Below are 17,093 nucleotides of genomic sequence, written 5' to 3' on the forward strand. Positions count from 1 at the left end.
GGCTTTTCAGAGCATGTGCCATAATAAGCCCTCCCCTGAAAATAAGCCCGCCCCCCAACTATTTAAGTGCATGTGCAACTGGTCCCTACCATTACCACTGTACCACCTATTGGTACAGCTTCCAGGGCAAAAAGAGGGCCTGCCATAAAAAGAGCTGCAGGCGAGCAATGTGATCACTCCCTCCTGCCTGTTCCCACCCCACCTCAATGGTAAAGGCAGCCTGCCTGGTTCCCTTCCCCACCGCCCCTTTAGCGAGGGGTGGCAGGTGAGGGGGGGGAGAGAAAAGCGAGGTGCACGTCCTAGCACTACCAGACTGACAGCTCTGCTGCATTCCTCGCCCTTCTGTCCATTGAAGCCCCTTGTAAAAAAAAACTTGTGAGTTGAACTCATGAGGTTTTTTTTACAAGGGGATTCCTGGGACAAAAGGGCGAGGAACACGACAGACCTGGAAAAGTAAGAGGCGCACCTCGTGGCCCAAAACCGCCCACCTCGCCCCAATGGTAAAGGCAGCCTGCCTGGTTCCGTTCCCCACTGCCCCTTTAGTGAAGGGTGGCAGGTGGGGGGGAGAAGTGAGGTGTGCCTCTTACCTGTTCAGCCCTGGTGCGTTCCTTGTCCATTCCTCCAGTGAAGCCACTTGTAAAAAAAACCTCGTGAGTTGAACTCATGAGGTTTTTTTTTACAAGGGGATTCACTGGACAAAAGGGCGAGGAACATGACAGACCTGGAAAAATAAGAGGCGCGCCTCGTGGCCCAACACCGCCCACCTCGCCCCAATGGTAAAGGCAGCCTGCCTGGTTCCGTTCCCCGCCACCCCTTTAGGGAGGGGTGGCAGGTGACGGGGGGAGAGAAACAAGGTGCGCATCCTAGCGCTACAAGACTGACAGTTCCTCTGCGTTCCTCCCACCAAGCCCCAATGATAACGGCGGGCCTGGCTGCTTCCCTTCCCCAATGTCCCTTTAGTGAGGGGTAGCAGTGGGGGGGGGGAGAAGCGAGATGCATGTCCTAGTGCTACGGGAGACTGACAGCTCCATTGCGTTCCTTGCCCTTTCATAAAAAAACTCCTCATGAGTTCAACTTGCAAGGTATTTTTTACAAGTGGCTTCACTGGACAAATGGGCTAGGAACGCAGCGGGGCTGAACTGGTAAGAGTCACGTCTCGCTTCTCCCCCACCACCTGCCATCCCTCGCTAAAGGGGCAGCGGGGAAGGGAACCAGGCAGGCTACCTTTACCATTGGGGCGAGGTGGGCAGTGTTGGGCTGCGAGGCGCGTCTCTTACCTTTCCAGCTCCGTTGCGTTCCTCACCATTGAGTTCAGGGAAGCCCCAGGTTAAAAAAAAAGAAAAGAAACCCTTCTCGCGACTTCAAGAAGTTTGATAGAACTCGTGAGAAGGATTTTTTTACCAGCGGCTTCCCTGGACACAATGGCAAGGAATGCGATGGAGTTGGAAAGGTAAAAGGCGTGCCTCGTTCTTGCCTGCCCCAGAAAATAATAAGCCCTCCCCTATAATAAGCCCAAGGCCATATTTCGTGGGTCTAAAAAAATAAGACCCTGTCTTATTTTTGGGGAAACACGGTAGATTATTTTATTTGTTTTTATTTATATTACTTTCTCACAAGTGACCCTTGGCATTTTACAAGATTAAAATTCACCAACTTTAATCTGTGGTTAAAGAAAAACCGCATGGAATTTTATGAAGATAAAAAAATAACTAGTTTTCTAATTTAAGGGGGTTGTGTAAAGTAACTGCCATTACTTTTCCAAACCTGATTCAAAATCATTAATTATATGCTGCTTGAGTAAAAAAGCCTAATTAAAAGTATTTTATAAATTTTTCTAAACCTTATACTGAACAAAATTGTTGATCTGTTATGTTTAGATAATATATTTAGAAATTGTTCTTACAAAATGTTTGTTATAAAGTGATTAATCTTAACTTCATAATAATTATTTCAATATGTTTCCATAGAAAAATTTAACGGATGCACTCACTAGCATTGTCCTTGGCTCATTCATCTTAATAAATTGATTGAGTTCTACCACGAGGGGGCATGTGAATATACAAGTTGCTACTTAATTGAATTCTTGTCTTCCATGAACTGTAATACTTTGAATGTCAAATGAAAACATTAATAGAATTTATAAAAAATATTCTGAAGTAAAATAACGCAATACAAAACTGAGTAATACAATTATGTCCATATTTACCCAAAAGTAATCACTGCAAAATGTTCAGTGAAACTTAACTATTTAGTAAAATCAATCCTTAGTTTCATAAGTACATGTGGACTATGGAGTCACTAAGTAGTCATTAATAAACTAATCTACACTTATCATAAATCTGAATAATATTCCATAACCTAGAGCAGTGTTTCTCAACCTTTTCTTCATCACAGACCCCCCTTAAATACTCTTTATGGCTAGGGACCATAGCCATGGAACCCCAAGACTGAACTCAAGATTTAAACCATAACATTTCTTTAAGTCTCCGCATGCCCCCTATGATGACATTACAGCCCTCTCCCCCCACAAGGGATCTGCAGACCACAGGTTGAAAACGATTGGCTTAGAGACTTTCATGTCCCTTTGGAAATGTGATTTTTTACAAATTAATGTACTGGAATATAATTCATAATAAATTCAATAGAAAAAAAGAAAGAATCAAATTGATCCAGCTGCTACTTGACTGTAACTATAGCTCCTTTATTCCCTCAGCTCCATGCTTATAATACCCATTTACCATTTCTCTCTAGTCCCTTCCCATTCTTATTTCACTTCCCATTCTTATTTCACTTCACAGTTGTTTTCCTTCTTTCATAATAATTAACATTTTCACTGGCATTTGCTAAGTGTGCTGTCATCATGCAATCCATTTCATTTCAGTTTATTTTCCATCTTGCAACCCCTACCTCCAGTTTCCATATCCCAGTTTATTGTAGCCTATGTAACATTTGTTATATTATACCTAAACAGTTTATTCTAGGTCAGGGGTCTGCAATCTTAAACAAGAGGTATTTGGACCCATTTCCCACAGAAAAGAAAACACAAAATCTGAGTGGCCATAGCCAACTCAATGTCACTCCCCCCCAGTCATATGACAAACACCCCAGCCACGCTTACCCAGGTTTTGTAGCTCCCAATGTTTTCTGTGGGTCTCTCTCCCTCTCCCTCCCTCCCATTTATTTTTGTTTTTCTCTTTTTCCTCCCTCCCTCCCTCCCTCTTTCTTTCTTTCTTTCTTTCTTTCTTTCTTTCTTTCTTTCTTTCTTTTTGCGATTCCACATCCTTCGTGGGCTGCTCAGCACCAGCAGCAGTCCACTTCGTGTGGCTCAGGAAGGGAGAAGCTGCTGCTTCAGCCCCCAAATACAGAAAGGGAAGAGCTCTGGCTTTCCTCCACACCTACTCACCTGAGCGCACAGTGGCAGCTGCGTGAGGAGGAATCGCAATTGCCACTGCGGTGATCCCAGCCCAGGATCCTGTTTGTTTGGGTGCACCCGCGTGCGAAAGATAGAGATGAGAGAGAGAAAAGGGGAGAATTCCCTTTTCTCTCCCTCATCTCCCCTCCCCCCTTGTGCAGCAGGAGGTGAGGGATGCCTTGAGCGCAAATGCTCCTGCGCTAAGGCTCTGGCCATCATCTTGTGTAGCCCCCCCCCTTCAGCTGAGTACAGCAGGCACAAGCTCCAGTCCGAAGTGGCGGGAGGTGAAGGCTGCCTTGAGCACAAATGTGGCGCGAAGTCAAGTACAGAGCCGCTTTGCTCCTGCACTAAGGCTCTTGCAACCCTCCTTCTCCTCCCCCTCCTTCTCTTCTCGCCCACCCTGGCTGGCTATGGTGAGGTTGGGAGGGTGTGCACAAGCGGGAGAACACTCCTCAAACGAACGGCCAGCCTAGGCCAAAAGCATCTGTGGGCTGTGCATGTGCGCTCGCTTGAGGAGGGTCTCCCCACTTCTGTACACCCTCCCAGCCTTGGCACTGTTCAGGGTGTTGTCACACACACACATACACACACACGCACGGCTTTCATTGAAAAGCATCCTCCAGGCGGCAAAAGTCCCCCATACACGTTTTAAAGCCATGGCTGGGTGCATCCCCCTTTCTGTAGTCCTGTCCTCCCGGATCCCATTCCCCACCCAGCCAGTCCTCATGTTAGTGAGGCCAGCATCGGTCACCAGTGTCTCAGGGAGCAGAGAGCAGGTTGCGCGTCTCCCCAAGCAACTAAAGCACACCCGGCACCAACAAGGGCTGGAAAAAGCTCAAGCAACAGTGAGGCACCGGAGAATCCGCTCCAGCTGCTTCTCCATCCCCCACCATCACCCTTGTCTTCTCAGGCCAAGCAAGAGTGACTGGGAGGGGACGGCGAGGGGTGGGGCCAGCCAGGGGTAGGATCATCTGACCTGGAGCCACACCAGAGGGCCCAAAGAGCCACATGCAGCTCCGGAGCCGCAGGTTGCCAACCCCCGCTCTAGGTTAATAACTGCTTCCTATTACCATTAGTTTCAGCCTTCTCTGTTCTTTACCTATGTCTCTATATAGTAGAATTAGTTTGTTTTGACCTCGAATTATAGATGAAAAATAAATATGAGAGGTTTTCTCTGAAAAATAAAGCCATATTTAATGTTAGATATAATGTCTCATTCTATTACACTTCAGTCTTGCCCATCTTTTATTAGGTTGGAGACCTTGCAATAAGTTTGTACTGAAGAGCCTTATTCCTCTAGTGAACATCCCCAGGATTCTCATAGAAAGTTATTTTAATTAATGAAACTTATAAGTTTCCTACTTCAAATAGTTGAATGTTTTCTTTTCTTTCTTTTTTACCAATATAGCTTCTTGTTTTGTTAATGGGTTTTGTTTTGTTTTTCCTGTCCTTTTTCTAATTATCTTACAACTCTCTCTATACATTCCTAAAATATTTTTAGAAGTTGAATGCATTGTTTTAAAATTGTATATATACCACCACTTTTTTTTAATTCAAGAAATTATTTAGAAAAGCACTTTTTTCTTCCTGGAACTTGTCTTCATGGGCCTTCCTAGAATCAACATGTTTGATACCAATTACAAATGTAGGATTTCCCTTCTCCTTCCATTAGCTAAAAGAGAGAGACAGTTTGCGGTATATTTAATTCCTCCAGTTGTGCTAATTAATGTTGAAAAGGAAATTGGCAAAGCATTTCTTTTGTTGGTGGATCTAGTGGAGATAGAATATAGAAAATTTAATAAGATTAAAAAAGGATTTTTTGTTATTTGAGGAGCACTAGGTACTATTTGCCCCAAAGTGCAGTGTTTTCCTTTAAAATACTTGCTGACATAAAAGTGTAGGCTGGTAGCCATAAATATTTTGGCTTTCTCTACCTTTAATGGATTTAACAAGTCTATAAATTGTTGTAAGAATACAGTGAATTAGATAAAGAGATGTCTGGTATCTAAACATTAATAGAAGAACATTTTTATTTATAAAACAAAAATTATTGCTTCACTTCCACTGGACAATTATGCATCTTTAAAAGAGGAAATTATTGGATTCAAAAAATAATTGACAATGTACTCAAAATATAGCACTGGCTCAATGATTGGTTATATGTGGTTTCCTTTGAGACAGATGTTATTTCACATATTAATTTGCTCCTAGAATACTAGGTTGTTTTACAAACATTTAAGCCTGAAAATTACCAGGAAGTCAGTAAAATGGATATTGCATGTATTTATGACGGCAACTGCAGTAATGGTAATAATATATAGGCACATATATAGGCACATCCACGAAGATTCAGAAGGACAGAGATTTGACCTAACGGGGACCACAGTTGTAACCCAAGCAAAATCAAGGAGAAAATTCCTTGAAGCCTGTTTTTCCACCAACAAGTCAATAAACAGACATATTGACATCAATCTGGTTACCAATTGCTGAGAATGAAAGAACTGCATCAACCGCCATGGTGAAGATAGCATTTAAATCGAACAAACAACCACCACTACGCCATAACAAAACCATAACCCATCAGTTTACAAGAAATCAGACCACATCTCAACCACAACAATTAGCAAATCAAACAGTCTGAAACCAGACCATGACTCAGAAGTATCCAAACAAACAACACTAATTTTTCATCAGAGTACTTAAAACCAAAGACCATGCCTCAATAACAACAGCCAGCCAATCAAAACAGTCCAAAGTCAGACCATGACTCAGCAGTAGTCAAGCAAACAACATCCACACTAATTTGCATCAAATAAAAAGGTATTTAAAGACCAGTGTTCTGATCAACAAGCACAATTGGGCTGGATCCAGGCGATGGTGAATGCCTCCCTTCGGGAGGGCTTCTTTCCTCCGCCATTGAAGACAGTGGTGGTGAAACCCCTCCTGAAGAAGCCATCTCTGGATCCAGCCATTTTGAATAACTACCGTCCAGTCTCCAACCTCCCCTTTGTTGGGAAGGTTGTTGAGAAAGTGGTGGCCTTTCAGCTCCGACGGTCCTTGGATGAAGCCGATTATCTGGATCCCTTTCAGTCTGAATTCAGGCCTGGCTTCAGCACGGAAACTGCTTTGGTCGCACTGACCGATGATCTCTGGAGAGCCAGAGATGGAGGTCATGCCTCCGTCCTAGTGCTTCTTGACCTCTCAGCAGCCTTCGATACCATCGACCATGGTATCCTTCTGCGACAGAGAGGTGGGAGTGGGAGGCACCATTCTTCGGTGGTTCGCCTCCTACCTCTCGGACAGGTCGCAGTCGATGTTGGTCAGGGGGCAGAGGTCGACCCCTAGGCCCCTGAAATATGGGGTTCCACAGGGTTCGGTCCTGTCCCCCCTCCTGTTTAACATCTACATGAAGCCGTTGGGTGAGATCATTCGGCGGCACAGGATAAAATACCATCAGTACGCGGACAATACCCAGTTGTATCTGTCCGCCCCGTGCCAATTCAGTGAAGCAGTTGACATGATGTGCCAGTGCCTGGAGGCTGTCAGGGTCTGGATGGGGGTTAACAAGCTTGCGCTCAATCCAGACAAGACCGAGTGGCTGTTGTGTTTCCCTCCCAAAAATTTGGTTAGTACTCCATCACTCAGGCTGGGGGGTGAAATTTTACACCCCTCAGACAGGGTTCGCAATTTGGGAGTCCTCTTGGACCCACAGCTGACCTTAGAACATCATTTGTCGGCTGTGACCAGGGGGGCATTTGCCCAGGTTCGCCTGGTGCACCAATTGCATCCCTACCTGAACCAGGAGGCACTCGCAACAGTCACTCATGCCCTCGTGACCTCAAGACTGGACTACTGCAATGCGCTCTACATGGGGCAGCCCTTGAAGAGCATTCGGAGACTTCAGCTCGTCCAGAATGCAGCCGCGCGAGCGATTGTGGGTGCACCTCGGTACACCTATCCTCCGTGAGCTGCACTGGTTACCGATTGGTCTCCGGATACGCTTCAAGGTGTTAGTCGTCACTTATAAAGCTCTTCATGGTATTGGACCTGGGTACTTGAGAGACCGCCTGCTGCCAATTACCTCCCAAAGACCCATTAGATCACACAGATTAGGCCTCCTCTGGGTTCCGTCTACTAGCCAATGTCATCTGGCCACTACCCGGGGGAGGGCCTTCTCTGTGGCGGCTCCGGCCCTTTGGAACGAGCTCCCCGCAGAGATTCGGACCCTCACCTCTCTCCAGGCCTTCTGAAAAGCCATTAAAATCTGGCTGTGTCGGCAGGCCTGGGGTCGATAAGTTCCCTTCCCCTCTCAAATCGTGTGGCTGTTGGTTGTTTTAAATGCCCTGTATTTTTGTTGTTGTAGTTTTTGTGTTTCCCTTCCCCTCCTTGGGTTTGTGCGCCACCCTGAGTCCCGCTGGGAATAGGGCGGCATATAAATAAAATGAACCTCGAACCTCGAATTCAAATCGAATTCAAAGCACACTGATGATGTTTCCTCGAATGGTGATGAAACGATTGTACTGAAATTGTCAAGCTTGGAGCTCAAACCAACAACCTAACTACCAACTCAAGCTACTAATATTCAAATACATTTCATCGGCACATATTCTTCATCAATTATAAAATGCATACATTTTCTAACATTTGTTATATGATCTAAAGAAGTTATTTCTCCTTCAGTTATAATATGATCTAAATAAATTATTTCTACTTCTGTGCTTGAACTTGAAAATGTTTATGTATTTGTTGTGTAATGAGAGATTTAGATTGCATATACGGTTTACATGCTTAATGTCCCAGTTCACACTAAATATTCATATGCTGGCTTGATTTTAAACAGTTTACTGGAAAATAGCAAGCAATCATACATTAATGCAAGCAGATAATTGAGCAATTATATATGTATCCTGGAAATGCCTTATTTGAGGACCAGGCTGTTAAAGAGCTCAATGCAAAATCAAAAACTGAAAATGGGTCCAGAGATACAGATAGTCCTTGAGTTACGACCATAGTGAAGTCTATTCAGTACAGTTGGAAGTCAGGATGGCTGTTAAGTAAAGCATGGGCTTCCTCTGGAAGAGAGATCCTGTTATTTTGTTACTGTTGACTTTTAAAATGTTTAAATTCAGTCCTAATAGACCTTATTGCAGGGGAGTATGTGGTTTTGTATTTTCCTTTATTCTAATATAAATTAGAATAGGATTTCATCCAGTTATCAGGAAACATTAGAATTAAAAACAAATAATGGTAGTGGAGAGACTTCTGAGAATTACAAAGTGTTCTATAGCCTTACATTCATTCTTTTAGGTGCTATAGCAGAGATTAGGATGGACCTGAACTTTCCCCTGGTTTTCTGCTCAGGCCAGGGGTTGAGAGTATGAAAAGACCCCATTCTATTGATGTTTTCTTGGCTACTATGAATATTAATGTTTGTAATTGTTTTTATTTAATAATTTACCATCTAGTGTCATTTATTGAGAGGGTGGCTGTACAATTAATTTAAATTTATTTTTATACTGTAATTATTAATAATATTTCCATAGTATCATTACATCATATTTATCTTATTGTAGCTTTATATTCTGATAATAGTAAGGGAAATGAAAGCTCAAAATCCATAACATATGTGAATTGTGTTTCATGCAACTTGAACCCACAAGCCACAACGCCAGATTTTTAGAATTTGATTTTGAATGTATATACTGTAAAAATTTCTGCTTTTAAAACTATAATTGTACAATAGTTATTTGGGATTATTTGCCCTTATGTGAAAACTTTGCTATCATCACAGCCTACTACTTGAACATTTTTATTATTTATTAATAAATAATTGTATTATTTCAGAGCCAGTTTGATGTACTGGTTAAGACTAAAAACTAGGAGTGCATGAGTTCTAGTTCCACCTTAGTCACAAAGATAGCTGGGTAACGTTGGGCTAGTCACTTTCTCTCAGGAGAAAAGGGCAAACCACTTCTGTAAAAGCATTACCAAGGAAACTGCAAGGACTTGTCCAATCAGTCTCCAACTGAACAGACAAATTGAATAGAAAAAATTTATTATTATTATTATATAGGCTTCTGTTTGAATATCAAAAGGAATCTGCCATAGAGAATTTTTTCTTCTTTCTACAAGTATCCCAGAAACATAGTTCTTCAAATTATGATTATTAGCTGTTGAACTAAAGAAAAAATATTTCAGCACCAAGATATTAAGATCTTATCCCTGAATGCTATTTTATTCATCTACTTTTTTTCAGCATTTAGCCCTAGCAGTGAAGTTTCTTATGTCGTATGTGATTGCTGACAAACCCCAAGATATTCAGATAAAATTGGCAAGACTAGAATTTGAATCTTTGGAAGCACTGAAGCAACAGGTAAGGACTCTGATACTGGCAAGACAAATGCAGAAAACTATATTGTTTTTAATTTGAGATTCTTATATATTGTTTTTCTTAATTAATTAAATTATGTGACAATTACCCATTTGTTTAAAAATATATGTTAGTCACAGCTGTTCAATTTTTAATTTTTAAATAATAATCTTAATCTATAATGTATATCTGTGTACATGTCTGTAGGTGTACATGTATATGTCCCCACGATAATCCTAATATAACATTAATTTTGTTAGATTTTTTTTTTTTGTTAGATTTTATTAATATTTGTAGGCCGCCCTTTTCCCTGAGGGGACTCAGGGCGGCTCACATAAAATCGGGGAGGGGGAATACAGACGTTAAGATAGAGACATATAATAAAATAGTAAACAACATACATTCATCATTCGGGAGGGGTAACTATCCTTGTCCCCAGGCCTGACGGGCGAGCCAGTTCTTAAGGGCTATGCGGAAGGCCTGGACGGTGGAGAGGGTGCGAATCTCCACGGGGAGCTCGTTCCAAAGGGTCGGGGCTACTACTGAGAAGGCCCTCCTCCTTGTAGTTGCCAGCCGACACTGGCTGGCCGATGGAATACGGAGGAGGCCTAATCTATGTGATCTTATTGGTCGCAGGGATGTAATTGGCAGAAGGCGGTCTCTCAAGTATCCAGATCCACTGCCATGTAGGGCTTTATGGGTGACTAATAGCACCTTGAAGCGCATCCGGAGATCGACAGGTAGCCAGCGCAGCTCGCGGAGGATAGGTGTTATGCGGGTGAACCGAGGTGCACCCACAATCACTCGCGCGGCCGCGTTCTGTACTAGCTGAAGTCGCCGGATGCTCTTCAAGGGCAGCCCCATGTAGAGCACATTAATAAGCAATATTAAGAGTTTTAATGTTAATTAATAAGAGCTGTGGTGGTGCAGTGGTTAGAATGCAGTGTTGCAGACTGACTGCTCACAGCCAGGAGTTGAGTCCTGACCGGCTCAAGGTTGACTCAGCTTTCCATCCTTCCGAGGTTGGTAAACTCAGGACCCAAATTGTTGGGGTCAATATGCAGACTCTGTAAATCACTCAGTAAAGCACTATAGAGTGTTATATGTCTAAATACTATTCTTATTGCTAATGACATTTGGCATGTAAGATATTCTTAATAGGTCAAAAGTAGTATGGTATTTTCCATATAAAGATTCATTCAATGAAAAATTGCATTTGATGCCACATTCCTTCCCATTAACTTTTCTTTTGATTGTTAGAAAATGTCCCATTGATTTTCTTAGCTATTTTTATTAAATATTTATTGTGGCACTGTCATGTATGCCACCACTGTAACAATATGGCTAATCCAACAAAATCTTCATTATATAGGACAAAAGAATATCATAAACATCTAATATAATACTCACATTTCTCCCATTTTAGCTCTCATCTTCAGTATGATCAGTTATGTTACAGAAAAAATGTTATTGTATGGCAAATATTAAGATTGTATTTGATCTACATGTATGCAGTGTGTGGTATGTGTTTCTGTCAATGTCTTCCCAAAACACACAATCCAAGTAAAGCTTGAATCTAATGTGCTGAAGTTGAATTTTGCTTCTCTCATATGCAGTTAATGAGAAGAAATAGTAATTAGACAGTAGTTTACATACCATGCAAAAATGATTCTTTTTATTCTGTGTGAATGTATGTATTCATTGAGGATAAATGCAGATGATAGATAGGTAGGTGTTCTGTCCCCCCTTCTTCGCTCGTTCAAAGACGACAGGCAGACAGACTTAAAAGGAAATAACTTTATCAGCCTCGGCTCACGCTGGCTGCGAGCCCAAAAATAAACATAAATAAAGTCTCTGGCAAGAAGATAACAGAATGCAAAAACAAAGATATCTTACAAAGCAAATCACTTCTCCAAGTGTCTCCTTGAATCCTTACTGAGGGACGGCTGCAGTCTATGCAACCCTTCTGTTCTTCTTGGGGCAACTCCCTGCCGGGTGTCCATGTTCCCCACAGTAGGAGCACAATCCCTCAGCACGTCGTCTGTCCATCTCAGTACGTGACACTCAAGGTCTGACAGCATCCAACTCCATGGGCTCCTCCCAGTCCACTGCAGTCCCTTGCTGAACCGGCATGCTGGTAGTCTCCTGGAATGCACGGCGAGGCCTTCGCCTCTGCAGCCAGGCGTCTATCTGGAGGCACAAATGGACCAACGCATCGAACGTTGGTGGCCTGTCCACCCTCACCAGTTCATCCTGCAAGGCCTCTGACAAACCATCCTGGAACGTGTCCATTAGAGCTGGTTCATTCCACGTGGAATCCTGGCTACGCAGCCTGAATTCATTAACCTAGTCTTGCAATGAACCACTCCCCTGCTGCAGTGACTTCAGACTTCTAGCTGGTGTTTCCCCCTTGATAGGATCTTCAAACATCCATTTAAAGTACTGACAAAAGCCCTGGAAGTCATCCAACAAAGGGCTCGGCTGAGTTAACAAGGGGGTAGCCAACGGGCAGCTGTGCCTGAGAGCAAACTGATAATGAATCCCACCTTCGTCCGGTCAGTGGGAAAGTCCTCTGCTCTCAGACTCAGGAACAGCTGGCATTGTCCCAGAAACGCAGTAAACATGGCCAGACTCCCATCATATTTATCTGGCATGGCTACTGGGCACTTCCTCCTTGGCTGGGGGGGATGTTGTTTGCAGCTCTCTGCAGCTGTGTAAATTGGTCCGCCAACACTGATATCTGTTGAGCCATTTGCCTATTTTCAGCAATTAATTGCTCCATAATTAATCAAATGGAGGCTTGTTTTGGCAGAAGTCAATCTGTTCTGTCCCCCTTTCTTCGCTCGTTCAAAGACGACAGGCAGACAAACTTAAAAAGAAATAACTTTATCAGTCTCGGCTCACGCTGGCTGCGAGCCCAAAAATAAACATAAATAAAGTCTCTGGCAAGAAGATAACAGAATGCAAAAACAAAGATCTCTTACAAAGCAAATCACTTCTCCAAGTGTCTCCTTGAATCAGGGTTACAGAAAGTAAATCACTTATCCAGGTGTCTCTCACAAACAAACCACGACCGATGAACGATGAACATTGACTTCCGCAACCATCAGTCCTTTTATCTTCAGAAGATCACACTAACGAGCCCCAGCTGCATTGTTATTCCTGCATCCCGACTCAACTCACAGCAAACTTCTGCTGAATCACAACAGGTAGGTAGGTAGAGATAGACAGACAGATAGACATGTATACACACACACAAACACAAACACACACACACACACACACGATTATACAACAGACATACAAACCTGCTTCAATTAAACCTTAATTGTTAAACACAAATTGTTTTAATACATTTTAGACTGCAGTAATCTTTCAGTACTTTTTCTTTTATATGAATCATTCCCTCATAATTAAAAACTTGTTATTTTTATCCCTTCTCATAATCCAGAGATCAGCAATATTGAATTTATGGACACTATGTCAGACATGTTCCTTGTGAATGATAAAGTTGATAAATAATGATAAATAAAGTTAAAAATTATCTTTGTTGCTCTTCTCTGCACTCTTTCTAGAGTTTCAACATCTTTGTTATATCATAGCGATCAAAACTGGATGCAATATTACAAGTATGGTCTTACAAAGGCATTATAACATGGTACTAACACTCCACAAATCTAAATGGCAAAGATTGAAATGCTAAATTGCATACAGTTTCATATTCTCGTCTAAATTATTGTGATTCCTTTGGGCAAGAACACCAAATGTTCATGAGATAGGCTGATATTCTAAGAATTAGACTATTCTAAGTTATTAAATATTAAAAATATTTTTGTTGACATTTTTAATAAAATGCACTACCCTCTTTCAGATTCTTTAACCTTAAAGGGAAAAAAACTTTTCTAACCCTGCATTTTAAAACTCTAAATTATTCTTTGAAAATATTTCTAAAATCAAAACATTTTAGCACATCCTTTCTTAACTTCCTCTTAACATACGTACTTTCATATTCTCTTTTAATATTATTTTACAAACTTTAGGAATTATATATAAAGCATTATAGATAAAGGTAAAAAAAGAAAAGACCCATTTCCAAACCAATTTTATAAACACAAAACTACATTGGAGCTTTCCTTCAATTACGTATATCAGAATAGTAAAAATCCATCCTAACTACAATAAGGCATTAAATTTAAGCCACTCTCTTATTCTTATCCTCATAAAATAAAATCTTTTTCTTCTCTGGAATATCTATTAAATAAGTATAAAATTCTACTTTTTCAAAAGATTCTCAAACTTGTTAGTATTCATAAAGAAAAATTCACAAACTTGTTCTCTTGAGAGTTGTAGATTTACTTGGAATTTTACTTTCACTTACACTGGAAGGCTTGTATTAAAACCATCATCAATAAAGATAATAATAATCATAATAAAGATGATAATAAAGTCCTTTACACCATCAGATACTTGTGAAGCTGTCTCAGTTGTTTAGTAACTTTTTTACATATACACCCCTCACATTTTGTAAATATTTAAGTACCTCTTGCCAGCAATTGCAAGACATTAATGTTGCGTTATTTTGAGGGGACAGCACATTTACACTGTTATTCAAGCTGTATGTTCACTACTTTACATTGTAGCCAAGTGTCATTTCTTCAGTGTTGTCATATGAAAAGATATACTTAAATATTTACAAAATATGAGGGGGTGTACTTCTGTGATATACTGTATTTGCATCTCTGAATTACTCATCTTTCTTCCAATTAATTGAGTGGTTTGTTACTCTTGCTCTTCTTTTATAACATCTTTAGAATATGATTGATCTATAAAGTGAATTGTTTTATTTAAATATTTCTCAAGCACCTCTTTGGCAATATGATAGAGTCCACAAACCTCCGCCTTCCCTACGTAGGATTGCAAGGCTGGAGGCCTCTGCCGCCTCTGCTGACCAACCCCCATCCCAGATGAGCTGACTTGATGTTCAGGGAAGACAAGATTTTGGGGGGACCCCCCCCCCCATCCATCTGTCTGTCCCGTTGCAGGACCGCCACAGAGCTCACATCTACCAAAGCCACTTGGCAAGAGAGGGGTGGAGCCATGCTGTAAAACACAACAAAGAACATATCACCCCACCCCCCTTCACCCTTCCTGACTAGGTATGTATTGCTGAACAAGGGAGGGATGTAGCCCCTCCCACCATTCTACTGAAAAGATACGTTCAGGTAAGGACCAACATTCTTTTTCCAGTAGAGATGGCAGGAGGAACTACAGCAGGGACGTATCCAAGCTAGGTCCCAGGGAGGGAATTAATATCCCAAGGAAGGGGCGGTTGCCACTTGTTGGAGAACCCTGCATCCAAAGGACGCCCCCGCTGATGCAAAAATATCCAGATGATAGGCTGGATAAAGGAAGTTGGGGACACCTGGCAAATGTCCTCGAATGAGGCTCTGGTGGCCCACGCTGCCGTAGTGGCGGTGCTCCACGTGGAATGGGCCGTAATCCCTGAAAGAGAATGACCTAAGGCTGCATAGGCGGCAAAGATAGCCTGCCTTAACCACCTGCCAATTGTGGCAGAGGAGACCCTGGCCCCCAAGGAACTGGGTTGGAAGGAAATGAAAAGAGCCTCTAATTGACAAAGACCTGCTGCACGCCTTAGATAAATGCACAGTGCGCGGCAGACGTCTAGCCGATGCTAAAGGCGTTCCCTCTCATGAAAGGGGGCTGGGAAAAAATTAGAAAGAATGACCTCCTGCGCTCTATGGAAGAAGGAATTGACCTTTGGGAGGAAGGCTGGGTCCAGATGAAGGACCACCCTATCCTGATGGAATCGGCAGAGGTCATCCTTAGATGACAGAGCTCTCAGCTCAGAAATCTGCCTCACCGATGTGACGGCGATAAGGAACGCTACCTTTAGGGATATAAATCTCAAGTGTACTGTTCTCGGCGGTTTGAACGGATCCCCTGTTAGAGCACTGAGTACTAAGAGTAGGTCCCATGTGGGGAACTGATGAACTGGGGGGCAGACGGAGGTTAGCTCTGCCCTTTAGGAATCTCTTGACCAGGGGAAACTGAGATAAAGGGAAATGGTCATCCCCAGCCAAAACCGAAGACAGGGCCGCTATTTGGCGATGCAGAGTACTATGGGCCAGGCCCTCGTCCAAACCCTTCTGCAGAAAGTCGAGGACCTGGGCTACTGAAGCCTCGGTTGGAGGGATGTTAAGCGTCCTGCACCAATTGACAAATGCCGATCATGTGGAATTATAAATCCGAGTGGTCGACGGCCATCGGGATGCCTTGATAGTCGTTATGATCTTGGCTGAAGGTTTGGGTCCCTCAGGAGGCACCGCTCAAGTGCCAGGTAGTCAAGTGGAGCCACTGGAGCCCCGGATGGATTAGGTCCCCCTGGCACAGGGCGATCTCCTCCTGAGGAATCCTCCATGGGGGAGAGATGGACTGTTGGAGAAGGTCCGTGAACCAAGGCTGTCTGGGCCAATATGGTGCTAGCAGGATAATGTGTGCCTCTCTACCACTACCCTTCTTAGGGTCCTCGGGATTTGTGGGAGAGGGGGAAAGGTATAGAGTAGGTCTGGTGGCCATCTGCTCCTAAGGGCATCTGTCCTTTCTGCATTCCGGGCTGGAAGGCAGGAGAACAACCGCGGCAGTTGTGTGTCTGCGGGGCTCACGAACAAGTCCACCAGCGGTGTGCTGAAGCGATGACCAATTCTTTGGAACAGCTTGGGTAGCAGCTGTCACTCCCCGTGGTTGACTGTTGCACGGCTCAGCCAATCTGCCTGATGGTTGGCTGTGCCCGAGATGTGATCTGATGTTATTGATGCCAGGTGCTTCTCCAACCAGGAGCCAAGCTTCAGAGCCTCCAGCCAGAGACATTTGGAGTGCGTGCTCCCCTGATGGTTTATGTGGGCCTTCGTAGCTACGTTGTCTGTCAGGAGGAGCACATGACAATCGACAATAGAGTCCCGGAAGTGTAGGAGGGCCAGGCGAGCTGCCTTCAGTTCCAGCCAGTTGATGTTGTCGCATAGGTCTGAGATTGTCCAACGACCCTGCACCAGCTTGGAGTTCATCAGCGCCCCCCAACTGTATAAACTCATTTCCACGCTGTAGGGCTGGAGACAGCCACCACCGTAGGGATAGATGAAGTCCTGGTGACAGAGGAACAGTCCTTAAGGAGTTGCTCATGTGTTGTCATTGATAGGGAATGAGAACCCATTGTAAAGTTCAGGAATGAAGACGGCCCAGGGCACTATCCCTATACACAACACCATCTTGCCCAACAAACGGACCAAGGTCAGG

The 17,093-nt window shown here is 43.1% G+C and overlaps 1 protein-coding gene across 1 annotated transcript in view; it reads left to right on the forward strand.

Moving 5' to 3' along the window:
* The window catches only part of ANO10 (anoctamin 10), a 138,705-nt gene that overhangs the window by 62,950 nt on the left and 58,662 nt on the right, over positions 1–17,093 (forward strand). Inside the window, exon 13 of the mRNA XM_087712906.1 lies at positions 9,669–9,785. Within this exon, the coding sequence (XP_087569032.1) occupies positions 9,669–9,785 (117 nt within the window). The remainder of the gene's footprint in view (positions 1–9,668; positions 9,786–17,093) is intronic.

This window comes from Thamnophis sirtalis, unplaced genomic scaffold, assembly GCF_051295495.1.
Source record: "Thamnophis sirtalis isolate CommonGarterSnake01/CBP01778 unplaced genomic scaffold, rThaSir2_p1.2 scaffold_4, whole genome shotgun sequence".
NCBI classification, from domain to species: Eukaryota; Metazoa; Chordata; class Lepidosauria; order Squamata; family Natricidae; genus Thamnophis; species Thamnophis sirtalis.